This window comes from Crocuta crocuta, unplaced genomic scaffold, assembly GCF_008692635.1.
Source record: "Crocuta crocuta isolate KB4526 unplaced genomic scaffold, BGI_CrCroc_1.0 scaffold587, whole genome shotgun sequence".
Lineage (NCBI taxonomy): Eukaryota > Metazoa > Chordata > Mammalia > Carnivora > Hyaenidae > Crocuta > Crocuta crocuta.
The window spans coordinates 1,928,320-1,945,082 of record NW_027532403.1 but is presented as its reverse complement, the minus strand read 5'-3'; the positions used below and the strand labels follow the sequence as shown (position 1 = coordinate 1,945,082).

At 36.1% G+C, this 16,763-nt stretch overlaps 1 protein-coding gene across 1 annotated transcript in view; it reads left to right on the top strand.

Annotated features, from left to right (window-relative positions):
• COL25A1 (collagen type XXV alpha 1 chain) overlaps nucleotides 1-16,763 on the top strand; it is a 450,359-nt gene that overhangs the window by 324,360 nt on the left and 109,236 nt on the right. The window contains exons 8-10 of the mRNA XM_077778460.1: nucleotides 9,136-9,207; nucleotides 9,947-10,054; nucleotides 12,421-12,456. Of these exons, the coding sequence (XP_077634586.1) occupies nucleotides 9,136-9,207; nucleotides 9,947-10,054; nucleotides 12,421-12,456 (216 nt within the window). The remainder of the gene's footprint in view (nucleotides 1-9,135; nucleotides 9,208-9,946; nucleotides 10,055-12,420; nucleotides 12,457-16,763) is intronic.

The window sequence follows — 16,763 nt, the reverse complement described above, 5'->3', positions numbered from 1 at the left end:
CTAGAGTTTTTAGGGAACAACAAGGACTTTTTATTTTTCTCCCAGAATGAGGAATGTAAAAAACTTGGATTTTTCTCACAGTCTACTGGACAAATGCTTATTTTCCTTTCAGTATATGGTGCCCTGTCAGCTGATGAATCCTCTATTTTCTCGGTACTGTCCTTTCCTGATGCATACTCTTCCTCTTTTCCCTGATGTAGCCCATTTCCTTTCAGAAAATGGATAGAGTATATTCAAGTTGAGTTGAGCCTTTGACCGGGCAGCTTCATCTACAAAGCACCCTTGGTTTTATAGAAGCATAGATGCAAACTAATATTGTATTGCACATTATCATGATGCTGTACCATTCTAGAGGGAAGATTACTTGAGAATTAAAAGATTAACAGTTTGGGCTCCATAATTCAGAATTTGTATTTCAAATGCAAATTGCATGAAATTCAGATGGGGTGGAATTTAAGCTTGCTTTTGAATTTTTTTTTTTAAGTGGAAGTTCTTACACAAATCATCATGCACAGTTTGGTAATCAAATGTTCTAAACAAGACCTCTGGAAGGGTTTTTTTTTTTGTTCTTAATTTCCTGAAAGAATAAAATTTTCACCGGTCCTTTTTTTATAATTACTTGCAAAAAATGTGCTAATTATAATGTAGTTACTTATTAATTACAACAATTGATTAAAAAATATAAACTAGATAACAATGGATTTGGATAGTTATGATTAATATATAAAATTGAAATCATAAAAGTAAATTTATCTTTAATTTATACAAACTGGTTTAAATTATAATATATAATTTAGACTGCCACATGTTTAGACAGGGCATTTGCCAGACTAGCTTATATTAACAAATTTTATTATTCAAAACTAAATTCATTGCCTTAACTTCAAATCTTACTACTCTTTCTATAATCTTTAATTCGGTTGAAGGGATCTTTGTCATCAACTTTGAAACAAGCTTACAATCCTTCTCTGAAATTCTCAGAGCCAAATGTGTTTCAGGATTTAGTTTTTAGGCATTAGAAAGTTAATATTACTCATATATCTCATATTGTTTGACATCCTTAGAGAGGCCTGAGGTACCCTATAATCAAACCATCAATTTCTTCAGCAAAATACATGTATGTTCACACTAAGAAGAATTATTAGTGATCATAAGTAGCCTCACATCTGTTCAAATAAGGTTTTGCTACCAAATGAGTTTGCTGAAAACTTAGAAAACCTTTAGTTAAACTTATTAAAAAATGTTATTTTCAGGGATTTTGTATTTTGAAATTGCAGATAAGTGATCATGAGATACATTTTGATTTTTAACCTTTTCTTTGTAATTTTGCCAGGGTTGTCTTCCTCAAACCTGCAGGTGCCATGGCACTTTCATTGTGTAAATATTTCTGTGGCTTTCCTCTACCCTGCCTTTGACCTTCTTGGAAGAGCTTGCACGTCTATACCCTATCAACATTCCAGGCTCTTCCCTAAAAAGTATGTGCTTCACCTCAACCAAACTCAATTTATCAATAATCAACAAGCTTATTTCTCACCTCTTGGCTCACTGCATGTCAGATTGGAATATCTTCTTCCTAAGCCCAAGTCCACACCCACCTCAAATACCATTGTCCTAACCATCCTTCCTCCCCTGGCTCAAGTCCCATCTTTTAGGAGCTTTACTCCATTTCCAAACTAGAATGTGCTTAAATAGCCTACTGCCTGACCTTCTAATTACAGCACTAATTAAGTATATTTATTACTACTTAAATTGATATTCTTGTGATAACCTCCATTTTCCATTAGATTTAACCCCCTACAGCTTTTCTTACTGTAATTGGCATGTAGAATGTACTTAAGAGACATTTGTTATAGGAAGGAATGGATATTTTAGTTAATCTCTCTTTCACTCTTATCAAGCTTACCTCCCACAGGAATCTTATACCCTATAGCCATGCCATTGCCTTTACCTTAACCTTGCCCAGATGGAGAATGGTGCCTAGATGTCAAGGGAGTACCTAAAACAGGACCCAATCTTTGTATCTCAAGTGTAGATTCAATATTTCTTTGGCAAAGGAAAATATATCTTTCTCTTTGATTTTAGTATTCACCTTGAATGGTACTATCAGGAAGGGAAGGTATCAGTGCCCTTTGAGAAGGGCCAGTCACCAAGGGTCTGTATGACCTCTCCATTCTGCAGGTCTCAACTTAAATACCACTTCCTTGGGGCAGTCCTGCCTGACTAACTGACCTCGTTAGGTCATTTTCTGTGCACTCTCATAGTATTGTTTCATTAACTGTCATCATATTCGCTTTTGGGGTGTGCTTTTCAATGCAAAAACTCATACACATTTATATATATACATACACATTTATATATATATACATACACATTTATATATATATATTACACATTTATATGTATGTATATATATCCATATATATCCATATCCAAAGACATCCATATATATCCATATATATATCCAGATGTATTTGTAATTGTATGTTTCACATCTGCCTTTCTTGGTTATACTCTAAGTTCCATGAAGCCCGGGATAAGACTTTCTAATCTCAATGTCCAAATATTGCCTTGTTTCTAGTAGGATCTTATTAAATTCTCCTTGATAAATGAATGAATAAATGGGAATGAAATTCAGAGACTATGAAGGATGTATGGAAAGTATAATGGCTAAGAGCATAGACGATGACCCGGGTGTGAGTCTTGGCTCTTCTACTTTCGGTTAGGTGAGGAAAACCCTTAACCTCTTCATGCCTCAAATTCCTCATCTGTCAAAGAGTTTTTATGGGGATTAAAAGAGTTAACATTTATAAAGCTCTTAGAATAATACCTGGCACATAGTACGTATCATGTGAATGGTGACCACTGTCATCATTACCATCGTCATCATTATTATCATTATTATTCTTTAGATGGAACTGTTCTCTTGATGTTCACTTAAAGAGAAGAGCTCCAATTCACTGAATGCACAGTTTATATAAATAAAACTGACATGACAAGACTCCGAGGCTGTTTTATTTTCTCCCTGTTTCCAGTGTCTATGTTTCTCTGATTGCTTCAGGGTAGGGCAAAGCTTCTTAGGGAATCTTACCTCTTTTCATGGGGTCTTATCTTCTGTTGCTCTTTCTTAGTCATATATCTTTAGGATACATTACAACACCCCCTGGAATCCTTATTAGAGGGTACATAACAAATGGAGCCTTTTGCAGTATGTGTGGTGTAGAAAGTTTTTCATATACTTTACACTTGCCAGTGTTGAAGCGTATCTGCCATCTTTCCACTTAGTCACAGATCTTAGTCTTTACTTAGCATTTTAGTGGCAATAATATTTCATGATATTTGTCAATGTATAGACTGTATTGTTCTTTTTCTCTTTTAAATAAGTTTCAAATTCACATGTATAATTTACATATAAAAAGATAATTCCTGGAGTGACTAGGGGTAACATTCATGATAGAACGATAGAATGGAACTTAGAGTATCTATTAAAAAGAAAAATTAACTTTTTGAACCAATATTATATTCAGCCCAGAAAGCTAGTTCTTCCCCCATAATTAACATTTCTATAAGCCAATGTTTTTCAGTCCGTTAGAAATTCTGCTTGTCACAGGCTTATGGCATTTGATTATTCAAAGGATAGCTTCATGTAGTTGATTTTTCTATTCAGACAGATTTTACCATCTATTGCAGTATGAAATGATTTAGCAGCAAATTCCTTTCTCTTAATTTCTTTCCCTATTTTGCTTTCTAACAGTTCCTGCTGTTGAACTCAAGTTATTCTTTTACCTAAATATTTTCGCGTCCTATTACAGTGTTTTTCCATCTGGTCGCTCTTAGTTAGAAATCATTTTATGAATGTCTAGGAATATTCACCTTTATTTATCCTGCACATATACCTACTGTAATGGTTGTTTTGTTTTCATGTGGGGGTAACAGAATTGTGACACTGTTTACATTATGGAGAAACTCAGGGATTTTCAATTTTTAGGATAACACATTTTTTTCTTCCAATATGATTTGCTGTTGAGAGTCCACCTTTATAATTAAAATAATAATTTAATTTTTCCTCTGTACCTCCACAACCTCAGCTATACTCCCCTGTGCCTATCAGTGAGCATCCATTCTCAGTGGCATTGGCCATTGTTAGCCTCTAGATGACCTCTACAGGCAACAGTAAGTGGAGGAATTCAGTCCATGTGCATTTATACAACACAACAAACGATGCAGAGTTTTCATTAATGAATCACTCTGAGTCATTTGCCTGCATAGAAATTTGTGAGCTGAGTTAACATTTCTCCTGCTTTTACAACTACGTTTTATTATTTCTCTTTGTAGTTGCCTCTTTCTTTGCTCATCCCTAAAATTGAAGTCTTTCCAAGAACTGTTTTCTAGGTCTGCTCTCTCTCTAGCCTCTCTATGTGATTTCAGGCGGCCCTATGACTTGTCATTCTCACTTCTCTCCTGACGACTTTATATGTGTATCTAGCTGCCGTGCCTTGGCTGTTCTTAGACGCCTCAAATTCAACAAGTTCCTGACTGAATTCACCATCCATAACCACCTACCTCCCCCAGAAAACCCATTCTTTACTAGTGTTTCCTGTATCATCATCCATTGTTCAGGCTAGACACCTAGGACCACTCACTGCTCCTCCTTCTCCTTTATGTTCTCAGCCAATCTGCAAGTCCTGCCTATTCTACCTCCTTAATGTCACTTGAGACTATGGATTTGTCCCTTCTCTAGTCCTAGGGCATAGTCTCTCAACTAGACTATTGTAACATTTTCCTAAATGATATCTCTGTCCTTAGTTCTCCTCTTGCTATACCAACCCCTGCCCCCTCATTCATGTGGTTTGGGAAGTTTCCAGAATTCCTCCTTTATTTACTTTGTGGCCCCTCTGCTTCTCCACCAAAATGGTCATCCCTCCATATGATTACTGCTTGCTTATTTTTCCCTATTTCCCCACTACATGTTGAGCCCTGTGAGCTTGGGGTTATGCTCACCATTCAATCCCCATGCCTAGGCAGTGACTGCATGGAAGGCACCCAACAAATAACTTCTTAAATATTGGTGGTGTTGGCTGGTTTCTAATATTCCAACTATAAAAGTAGAAAGAAATTAAAAACACTTAAACTGCATGATGACAAAGTCTGGAATTAGAAGTTCTGATTAAATCCCTGGCTCTATAATTGCCTTATTGAATACCTTTGACAAAACACAAAGTTTTCACACTACATATAATCATATAACACTTGCCATTACTGAGTATACAGTAAACAATAGCATCTTGAATTTGTGGCTCCGTAAGTAGTTAGAAGCATCTCTTATGTAAAAGGTATTTGTTCAACATTTTTGGGGGGTAGGCTTGCCACTTTGCTTCTAGAAGGTAATGAAGAGACATAGACTTTCTCCTCAAATGGTGTCAGAACACTGGTCCAAGATAGTAACCTACTTCACAGAATGTCAGGAAGATTTGTGAAGTTGTCTGAGTATGCTCTCAAGAGAAAAGGGGTTGAATAAGGTAGTTTTACACTCTTGTACATCCAATTTTTTAAGAATTGAAAATATTTGGGAGTGAAAATTGCACACATTATTTCAGCATTTTAGCTTATTCCTGGACTTTTTCTCCATGTTTTTCTGGAGAAACAGTTTTTTCCCACACCCACTTGAACCATCTGTGTACCAGGCAAGTTTTCCAAGATGCAAAACCTAGTGAAATATGTCCATTCCATTTATTTAGAAAGAACTATGACTAATGATACTGTGGAAAAAAATGGCGTAGTTAATAAAAAAGTGCACTGTGTGTGAACGGCCAGGGAAGCCTAACTGTTACATCCGCATAAAGCCATGACTTACAGATAAGTATTCAGCACCAGTACTTTTCAAACTTATCCTCCAAAGACCTCCTGTGGGAAGCAGAGGGTCAGTTCAGTATTACCTGTAACCTAAAGGTATCCCCTGTGAGATGAGATTCTCTACCACTATCAAATGGTAAAATTACTAAAACATTTGCACAAATTTTGCATTCTACCCCATAATGTGACATTTGCTTTACATAAAAATATTTAAAATTATTTAACATTTGTCAAACTTGAATCTTTAGGAAGATTGCCATATTTATTATTGCCTTTAAATAACCTCTATCCACTGCCTCCCCCACCACCTCCCCGCCCCTGACACTGGCATGTACCCTTCAAGCATCACCAGTTTTGAAGAACACCAAGTCCTAGGAAATTGCAGTGTAGGCCATGGGATTTTTGTTAGAGTTTAAGAGAATTCTTCCGCATGTCCATTTCTACTTTGTTGCATATAAACTTCTAAAGTCCTTTTGCCTGGCTTACTAATAAAATCTTTAAAATCTAGCTTTAAGCACCAAATTGGTAGCATTTTCTACAGTTAAGATGATTAAGGAATATAAAATCAGCTTCCTCAAAGAGAGATTTTTCTGTTTGGTGAAAAGGATCTGTCTGAGATGAGCATTACCTATCCACTTCCTTCTTTAGATCTCATTAACACTGGAACTCAAACTAAGAAGTTATAAAGCTAATGCTTTTTGTGAGCATTTAGAAAATATGATCAAAGAGCAAGATGGTCATGCTCAGATATGAGTACAAGAAGTGACTTATTTATACATTCAAATTTGAAAACATTTGTAAGTCCTACCATGTGTGCTGTTAAAAGGCTTTTAATTTTAAATTATTTTTGTTAAATAATCCTGTTCAAAGTGACATTATGATTTATCACCACTAGTCAAGATTCTGATCCCTCATACACTTCTTGTTTGTATCTGTTTTTGTTCTTTGTTACATAAATATGAGGTTTATATATAAAATTCTGACTGTGTAATATAGGGCTAATGAGTCACAGATGGAAAGATGCTGGCACATTACCATCTAATAGCATTTTAAACTCATACTCCATAGTAAAACAAAAGCAAATTGTACACATCTGTTTTCCAACTTGTAGCATTTCTGAATTTGGGTAGCATCTATGTTTCAAGGACTTTTACTTAAGGAGAAGAAGTCACCTCAAAATTACCCAGACACTTAATAGCCTTATCAGAAAGGATTTGGAAAAACAGATAAGATTTCCTCTGCTTTCCTTCCTGAGAAGTCACAGCTCTAAAGAATGAAAGTCAAAGTCACTAGAGATGAAGAGATGTCTTCATGCCACAAGCATAATTTTATTGGTTCTCTTTTAAAAAGTATGTTCCAAATAAGGAGGAAATAAGGCAGAAAAATATGCGAAGACTAAAAAAAATTTTAAAAACTAGAAATTTACTGGCTTTTCCTAAAGATATCCTCAGAATAGATTTGGGCAGAAGAGGGAAAGGGCAGTGAGGAGGAGGGAGTGTCTGGGAAGCATGCAGATACTAGAGTGCATGTAAGCTTTGGTTGCTGTTTATTTTATTTGTATGATAAACATGTTCTGGGGGGGGGGGGAATGGAATAAAAGGCTCCAATATCTCATGTTGGAAAAGATACAGAACACAGGCAAAAGTTCTCTCTCAGACCTACCCAACTGATAACACCCATGAAGACGAGTTAGTACAAGTTAGTGAACTACCAGTCTCTAAAACATCTCTCCCCTGTTCTCCTTGGTTAAGGAATTCAGAACCACTTTCCTGCTTCAAGGGGTTGTGTGAACTGTCAAGTTCTTTTGGAAAAGTTACATGACAGAAGTGATTACTGCAGAGTGTGACCATAAATCCCTCTGACATGAAATACACATGTTATAGGAGACAGATTTCTATCCACCACCTCTGCAGGAATTTCTGAAACAGGAAAGACCTGAGAATCATCATATGATTGGAGAGAGAGATTTTTGATATGTGGGTGGTAAGACTATCTTTTGTGAGGCAGACTGCATTTATCCTGAGGAATATTCCTGATCGGACTGCAAAATTCTGTTCAGTATTGTCCAAAAAAGAACTAATACATGTATGTCTTGAGTTGTAAACAGAATATCACTGGAGGAAAATCACGGTGTTGCTTTCATAACAGTGTCTGCCGTTATCTCTATATTGTGCTAACATTTTGTACGTAGGATTCCAGAAGTGCTAAGAGTATATACGCGAAACCCAGTGTAACTGCCACAAGGGGAAGTTACAATGAGTTCTCAATCTGGCCTTTCCATTTAAGGAATGTGTTGCCTGGGGCCCTTGTGTGTCTGATTTTCTTTACAGTGTGTCAAACAAGACAAGACTTAGAGCCGGGACAGGGTGGCATTAGGTACATGCTTGTTTTGTTTGTCCATCAGTGGAATGTCTGTGTGACGTTTTGTGTCGTGTTGTTTTGGTGCTGTCCCACGTCCATAGGGTCTGCCAGGCTTCCCCACAGTTGCTGCTCTGCACAGTAATCAGATCCTCACCGTCAAGGTTTGTGGTTGGCACCCATGCTGCTCAGTCAGAGCCCACAATCAGCATAAGAGTGAGCGAGAACAGCTAAATTGGCTTGCCAAGTCCACTTTGCTCTTTTCATCATCATTGAGTTGTTGGATCCTTGGGACCTCACCTACATCAACGAGGTCAAATATCAATTGAGAAGGAGAATCTTGAACAGAAAAGAGAAAAGGATATTGAAGTTGAGCAAGGGTAATGAGGAGAGGCAAGCGTGGCTGTCTAGGACTGTGCCACACCTCGATGGTTTAATTTGCACGCATGCCAACACTCTGTGATGTTTTCCGGTCAATTAAATGATCCTAAGTATTCTGGACTTAGGGCATTTATGAAATGGCAGTCACGCTCATGCCACGTTATGCTGGTTGAAAAGTCTGACGGAATTTGAACTGGTGCTTGATCTCTAGACTCTCTGCTCCGAGGGCAGGATGTGGGTGACGGAGGCTTTCCTGCTTCTTTAACATACTACACGAAAGAAGCCTAACAGCCACAGCAAAATGATGGGATCCAAAAGATTCTTCCCTCACTAAAAATCTGTTCTTGCCATCCCATCTTAAGGCTACATTTCCTTCAAGAAGAGCCAGATAGTCTGATGTCAGACCCAAGCACCAGTTCCATTTTGTTTAATGGTCATTATAAGTCTAATGTGTATATCTTTATTTCTTTCTTGGGGCCTTCTGATGTCTATTCTCCAACTCTCTCACCTCTGAACTTCAACCTTTGACCTCACCTGACTGATCAGATGGTGTTTCCTAAAATCAATCATGGGTTTCTCTCTGCTGATCAGCAGCTCATTAAACGCCGCCTCATTAAGGTAGTGCTTATTCTTGCTCAAGTCTGATTTCTTCCTTACATTCGGTTATTACTCCATTTACTGTTGCTTTACCATTTATCTCTCATGGGTGGGGGTGGGGGTGGGGTGGGGTGTTTATTTGGAAATATTCTAGAAAAAAATTATGTCTCAGGGGCTGCATGTGTTTGAAATGTATATAAAGTACCAAAGTAAAAAGGTATAGAATGCCTAATTTTTTCTTTAAAAAAAAAAAACAACTTAAATTATATCCAGTAATAGATCCAGTTTCCAAGCTCTCTGGCTTTGGTAATTTATAAATTATTATACAGCTTGACAAGAGCTTGTATGTTAAATTTTATAGGTTATGAAAGAGTAAACACATTTGTCCAACTACAAATGCAGCCATTTATTTTATTAAACAAGGTGAATATAACTGATGCAGCATTGTCACTAATTAAGTTATGCAAAACTTTTCTACCAGCTCTGAGTCGTCATGATAACATACACTCTATTTCCAAGAGCTGAGAGTGCTGGTTCCTGAGCTGCTTTGATTTTAATAGCATCTACTCAGTTCACCCAGCATGAATATTTATTTGCTCCCTGCTGGCAGGCAAATTGCCTACAGGCTTCATGTTTTTTATTGTTCTGGTTCTTTTCATAGCGTAAATGTGGATTAGATAACAAATTTAAAGTGTTGAAAAGAAGACCTGGGTCTTTATCTTTTATGGTCATTGTTGGTCTGTTCCCTTCTCCTTTGTAGGGTGACCAAGGGCAGGCTGGGCCTCCAGGACCCCCAGGCCCTCCTGGCCCCAGAGGGCCTCCCGGGGACACAGGGAAGGACGGCCCCCGGGGGATGCCTGGAGTGCCCGTGAGTTGCATTTTGGATCCATTCTTTTTAAGAGCTCAGAGCTGGGATGCAGTGGGGAAAGGAGGGGCCATGGGGTTAGGGAGTTGCAGGAATTGGGAACTCTAGAAAAGTCTCCAAGCAGAGAGGGCCCTGTCAGCAGGATTCTTCTTTACCACTCAATGCGTGGGGAGCCCATATGAACCACAGAGAGACCTGGAGAGGGAAATGAAATTGGTTTTCAGGTAAGCCTCAAAAAGCCCATGATTCCTGACCCCACTTGTGTGCTGACTACCTTAGAGCACATGAATGTCTTTGGCTTACATGGGAGTTTCAATAGCTTGAAAATATAGGTGAAAGATTAGGATCAATCCTTCTCCAAAGGATCAGTAACAGAAAAAATAAAGTCCCATATGATCTATGGAGAGCAAAGGAGGTAAATCTTTTTAATGTTTACTCCCTTGTAAATCATTGACCAAAAAAAAAGGTAATAAAACAGTAATATTAATGGTTAAAACATCAATAGGTATGGTTTGAATATCATTTTTCTTTTATATGTGAAGTTTATTAATAAAAATGATTTAAAAGCAATCTCAATATTTAGATCTAAGTACTTAGTTGTAAGATTGATCAAGTGTCAATAATATAGTAGTATAGGACACTACATTAATGGTTTGATTTGGTAGAGATAACCAGTAGTTTAAAGAAATATATGAAAAAGGTTAAAAATTTTTACATTTATAAAAAAAAATTTTACATTTATATTATGGCTTTAGGGTTTGAAATTCAAATTTATTGCTGCACAAATTAATCTATTTATCTATTGCTTTGATTTAAATTATTTTCCTGAGTGTTTTCATAGTACAAATCATGAAAACATTTATCCACAAAGTAGAAAGTTTTTAAAACTGAAGAAGACCAAAAAGAAAAAAAGTCAGCCATAGCAATTAATGTTTTTGGTGTATTTCATTTTTATATTTATATATTTATGTATTTTTCAATGAGCAATGCTCTTTGTAAGACTATAGAGTATTTTATCACTTTTCTGAGACAACCTCTTCTTGGAAACCCCATTTCCCTTTCTGAAAGGGGTTGTAAATTTTTCATATGAAATGAAGGATTGACTCCCAGCCTATGATTTGCTGGTCATTAGGACGGCTTTCACTGAATCATCAAAGGTAGTGGTTTCATCCTGAAACTGTCTTTGAAGGTCTCACCTTTACTTGGAATCATATCCCAAAAGATAGAGAAAGCATACCTCTAGAGATATTTAAAGCTCCCCAAATAATTGCTGGTTGCCAACAAAGATACCATGAGTGTTTCTTCCACTAAGAAGAGTAGTTAAAACCACTTTGATGGTACAAAACTAATCAGATCATTGGGTCTTGTATATTCTTCAAGGTATAGATTACTTTTAAAAAATAAGATAAAGGTAAATAAGGTATGACAAGCTGTAAATAATTGCAAAATTATGTCATCCTTTAAATAGATATAGTTTATTCATCTGAGTAAGAAATAGGGCTTTTTACACAAAGGTATGAGAAAGTTTTTTAATTCCACAAAGATAAATTGAACTGGATGTACAGTCTCAGAATTAATTTTCATATACAATAATAACCACTAGAAAAAGGTTTTATGAAAACAAATCGGAAGTACTTATTTTTAAAGTCTAACAACTTCTATATATATTGGATACTACAAGAATGGTTTTTCTAAAAAATATCTGTTGCCAATGACTATCAATATAATAATATGACAATAAAACATAATAAGGAATTTTGTAGGAATCTGAGTACTAGAAAACTATGATAGTGATATGATATAGCACAAATTCTATGTATTTTAACATATGCTATTAATTTTATTAAAACATATTACTTCAGCCATCATTAATCCAGGAAAACTAAAATTCAAAATCAAACTCTGCACATTTTATTATTTAATTCCTGTACTAAGGCAATTATCTCCCTATCCTGTATATGGAAGTTCTGAGTTTTCATAAAGAGGACTGGGTCCTCATCTTTATGTCACCGTGAACAAAACATAATAAATGTTACTGGAATTACAATTAAATGTTTTTCTAGGACCCTTTATTGACTTACAATATAACCATTCCTACTAGTTTTATTTAGAATACATTCTTGGCATAATTCTTAAATCTCTACTGTAATCTAGACTTGTTTTATTAAATCCTAAAACGTTTATAAAATGAATTTAAAGAAAGAACATTGGCTCTCTTTTCATTACATTGTGTTTGCATTCCTCTATTTAGCCTGCAAAGTATATTTGACATTCATGCGCCCCTGTGGGTATTGTCAAAAAAATGATTAAAGTGGCTTTTTAATGTTTATAGCATTAATAAATATTATCACTCTCTTCTTTTTTTTAAGGGTGAACCAGGGAAACCGGGAGAGCAAGGCTTGGTGGCAAGTATCTTGATTTATTTTTCTATACTAAAAATAATGGAAGTCCAAATTATTCAAAGAATGGTCAAGATTATATGTAAGAAACATATCATCATATGACTTACAAGAAAAAGAGCGAAAATTAGTAAAAGTGAAAAAAAAAAAAGAATGTGCCTGTCTTTTATGAAGATCACAAGGCAGCACATCCACTGACGGAGAGAAAAAAGTGTGGGAGATTCTAGGTGGGAGGAATGACAGCAAGGAAGGTCAGAGGATCGAATCTGCTTTGTTCAGCCACTTAAAGGAAGATTTAAGTTCAAGGAGATGCCTATTAGTTTAAATAGAAATGAATTTTCAAAGTGTTCAGGTGTTACTAACCTTGAACTAGTGTAATGAACCTTCCACAGGGATTCAAGGAGTTTTTGTTGTTGAAGGGCTCCACCCAGGGAGAACAGTTGTGCCTTCTTGATCCCCGCCATTAAAAAAGATTATTAAATGATTCCACATGGACTTATTTGGAGGTATGCAGGTCCCATTCCTCATGATTTGTTTAGCCTTTGCCAGGGAAAGAGTAATTGAAGCAGCTTGCTGAGCCTTGAAGCGTAGAAATCCTTCAAGCTACCTCTCCCTGTCTTTTTCTCCCTATCTCTGGAGCCACCTTTATGACCTATTTTATGACATGAACAACACTGGGTAACATAGGTTGACATTATAATAACCCAAATTCTAGAGGACAGCTATGTCACATTCGTCCTGGATGTAATGATCACAGTAGACTTTATCGTGCATATTCTACACAATCTGTGGCACGCAGCACACAGGTGTTTAGGGTATAACATTTATTTCACAAAATAAGTTAGCTAGGTCCTAATGCAACTAACACACAGCATTACAGCAGTTGGTCAGGAATTAAAACAAATGTGTGAAGGGGTTAAAGTTTCAAGGCTTCTCCCTGAACAGGATGCCTTCAACAGCCCTCCTGGGGAGAAAGGTCACTGAGCTGTAGTACAAGCTGTGGTGGAGGTGTCTTTGAAACATCACTGGTGAGATGAAAGCACCCTGGAATGGAGTCTGATCTAACCCACCCCCTACCCTCCCCCCCGAAATTCTTTGTTCCTGATATATAATATCAAGATAGAGAATTGATACAGGTGACTTGAAAGTGGGGGTACAATCATGTGTCTTAAAAACAAGAAAGAAATGCAACAAAAAAGATACTACGTAAAAACTAAACAAAACCTGTGTTATAAGTGGCAACTTTGAGTACAAGTACAGACAGCATTAGTTCTCCTGGTTACAGGGTCACAGGGGTGAAGGATTCTTAGAAACTACAATATAAATTTTGAAACTGCCTTAAGCAACTGAATGCAGCTGTAATTTCTATCCTGGATGATGGTCAAAACATATTCCTCCCAAACATCGTTACACTGAAGGCTCTTTGGGATTCTCAGGAGCCCATGTTTGTCCCCCCAGGTTTGCACATTCTACTCGGAGTTTCATCATTGCCGCTGGCTTTCTACCTTGATGCCCAATGCAGCACCCTCATCTAAAAATTCTAAAATAAAATAGATATTTTAAAAACTATAATCTTATCTTCCTGAAGATATATTCGACAACATACTACGTGAATCACAGTTTAATGGGCATTTCCCTAAAGTTCCTAGTTTAATGTCATTAAATATAAAAGCTCCACTGGTCCTCAATGAATTACGTTGTTATCTTTGTTTGCTTTGATTTCCCATTTCATATAGCAACTTTTCATATGAAGGTGATCCCAGACGCTTTTTAACAAATCATTTCTTCTTTTTAAACTCTTCAGATTTAGTTCATATTCTCATTTTTAGAATGCAGCTAAGAAACTTGATTGAAATCACAAATGTTCAAAGGATATGTGTAATGTAATGATCTTCTAAAGTGCTGTCTTGTTTTTAAAGATATAAAACTCTTTTAAAACTTCCATATATATGTATATATACAAATCACATATACAAATCACAAATATATCTCAGTGAATTTTCACAGTGACGTAACTATATACTATGTATAAAACTCTTTTAAAAGAAAACTTCCATATATATATTTTTTCCCACAAGTACATCTCAGTGAATTTTACAGTGAACATAACTATGTAACCACAAACCAGAGCAAGAAGTACAATGTTAAGAAACCCTCTTTACCCTCCAGTCACCATCTACCTCTTACCAAAGTTCACCACCCTCCCGACTTCTGCCACCATAAATTAATCCTGCCTGCATTTGAATTTTATATTAATAGAATCATACAGCATATACACTTTTGTGTCTGGCTTCTTTCGTTCAACATTACATTTGTGAGATCATCCACCTCTGTTTTAATAGCCTTCACAGCTGCTTAAAAAAAAAAATTTGAAGAACCTTACTTCCTTGACCTAGCCCGTTAAAACTACATCACTCAAATAGCAGTAGATGAATGAATAGTCTGTCTGACCTTGGGCAAGTCACTTAACCTCTCAATTTCTAATCTGTAAAGAAAGGATAATAATACCCTCTCTGCCTCCCTTATAAGGTTGCCAAAGACAAATGCAATAAGTTAGGGGAAAGCACTTTAAAATGCATAACGAAGAACTATATGAGTGTGTTATTATTATTATCACTCAGTTGTTCCCCCTAGAGTAAATTACAGGTGAACATGGATTTATATAACAGATGTATTCCTGTAAAGTTCTGTATGAATCAGATTTTCATAAATCAACATATCTTAAATGTTCTGGGGAATTTTGCTATTTCAAGCAATCCTATTCAGAGTCTTTTTGTGAAGCAATATAATCCTCTAATTCGTCTTCCCCTCTTAAAGTGAAATATTTCTATGGCTTAAGAAGCTATCATTTTTTTAAAAACCACTAGTTATATTTGTTAACTTAAATAGCGCTTATATATTTTAACCCATATCAAGGAAAGAAGATAACACTGGAAAAATAATAGTTTTCACAGGAGAAAAATTTCACTGGAAATTTTCTTTGTTTTTCCTTTTAAATATCACATATGTGTGCACACACATGTGCATGTGTGTGTTGACTAGAAGTCTGGCAGACAGAAAAACACACTGCATCAGTAGTTCTGGCCTCAAAACTGCTTATGGGAGTGTATGACTATAGATTGTGATCCTTTTTACATGTTAATCTGTAACAGTAGGCAGTAATTCTTAATTCACCTATCTCCTTGGGTTATGATGAGAAGCAAGTGAAAGAGTAATAATATGGAAATGCTTTATGAACTACAAAGAGTTCCATAAATAAGAAGTATCACTATTAAGATGAATCTCTGGTGACATAACTTAGCATACAGAAAGCCCACTCTGAAATATAAAGGGTGAGAACCATCTGATTATAGCTATCAGCTATATTGCAGTGTATCAAATACTGTGATCGATAGTGTAACTTATTCATTTGGTCCTATTTGCTGTTATAATTTTTTATTTTTGGCCTTCCCCTATCATCTTAAATTGTCAATTTTTCATAACAATTGTCTTCTCATCCACCAGTTAAAACAAGGAAAGATAATAAAAAGCATGGCCCTCATCTTTTCCACAGCATGCAAAACTCACTACATTTATTGGTTTGTGTCGTGGAGGAAGGTTCACTTATAAGAGGGTCTTGAGAGGCACTGGAGAATTTTGTAAAATGTAGAATGTCTCTGATGATGAAAGGAAAAAACTAGGAGTGTTCTAAAATTAGCTCTTACAAAACTGTTTATGAGTGTGTCAGGTGGGGAATTAGTTTTCATAATCCAGGACATAGATTTTATATTGCAAAAATAATCATCTGAAGATTAACAGCATCTCTGATAGAAGAAAAAAGAAGGCCTGCAGCTCACGCAGTTCCACATTTATTTAATCCTGCTGTGCATCTATTCTGTAAACATGACCTTCGGGTTTTCTGAGAAGTTCAGGATGAAGTTTTCAAACACGGAATCTTGAGCTAAAATAAATTGAACTCCTTTTAAATAAGAAGAGAACTGCTCTAGGTCATCAAACTAGATCCTAGAATCAAAGCGAGGACTGACCGCAATTGGAAGTGCCAAAATTATGAACCCTAGTACAAGTGATCTTTATTTTTCAAGTTCTTCAGAGGTTTAAATGGCTATTAAATCATATTTTTGAAGTTACCTTTTCTTCTGATATTTTACTGTTTCCTTCTTTGACAAATACGGTAGGAGTTCTCCAAAGCATCAAAGATAGATATGCCAACTCATCCCAATTTCCTGGAGATTATTTTTTGGTCCAAAGTGTCTACATCCAAGGCTTTATAGACCAAATTACTTTTCCTACTCTGAAACCCTTTCTTCCTCCCT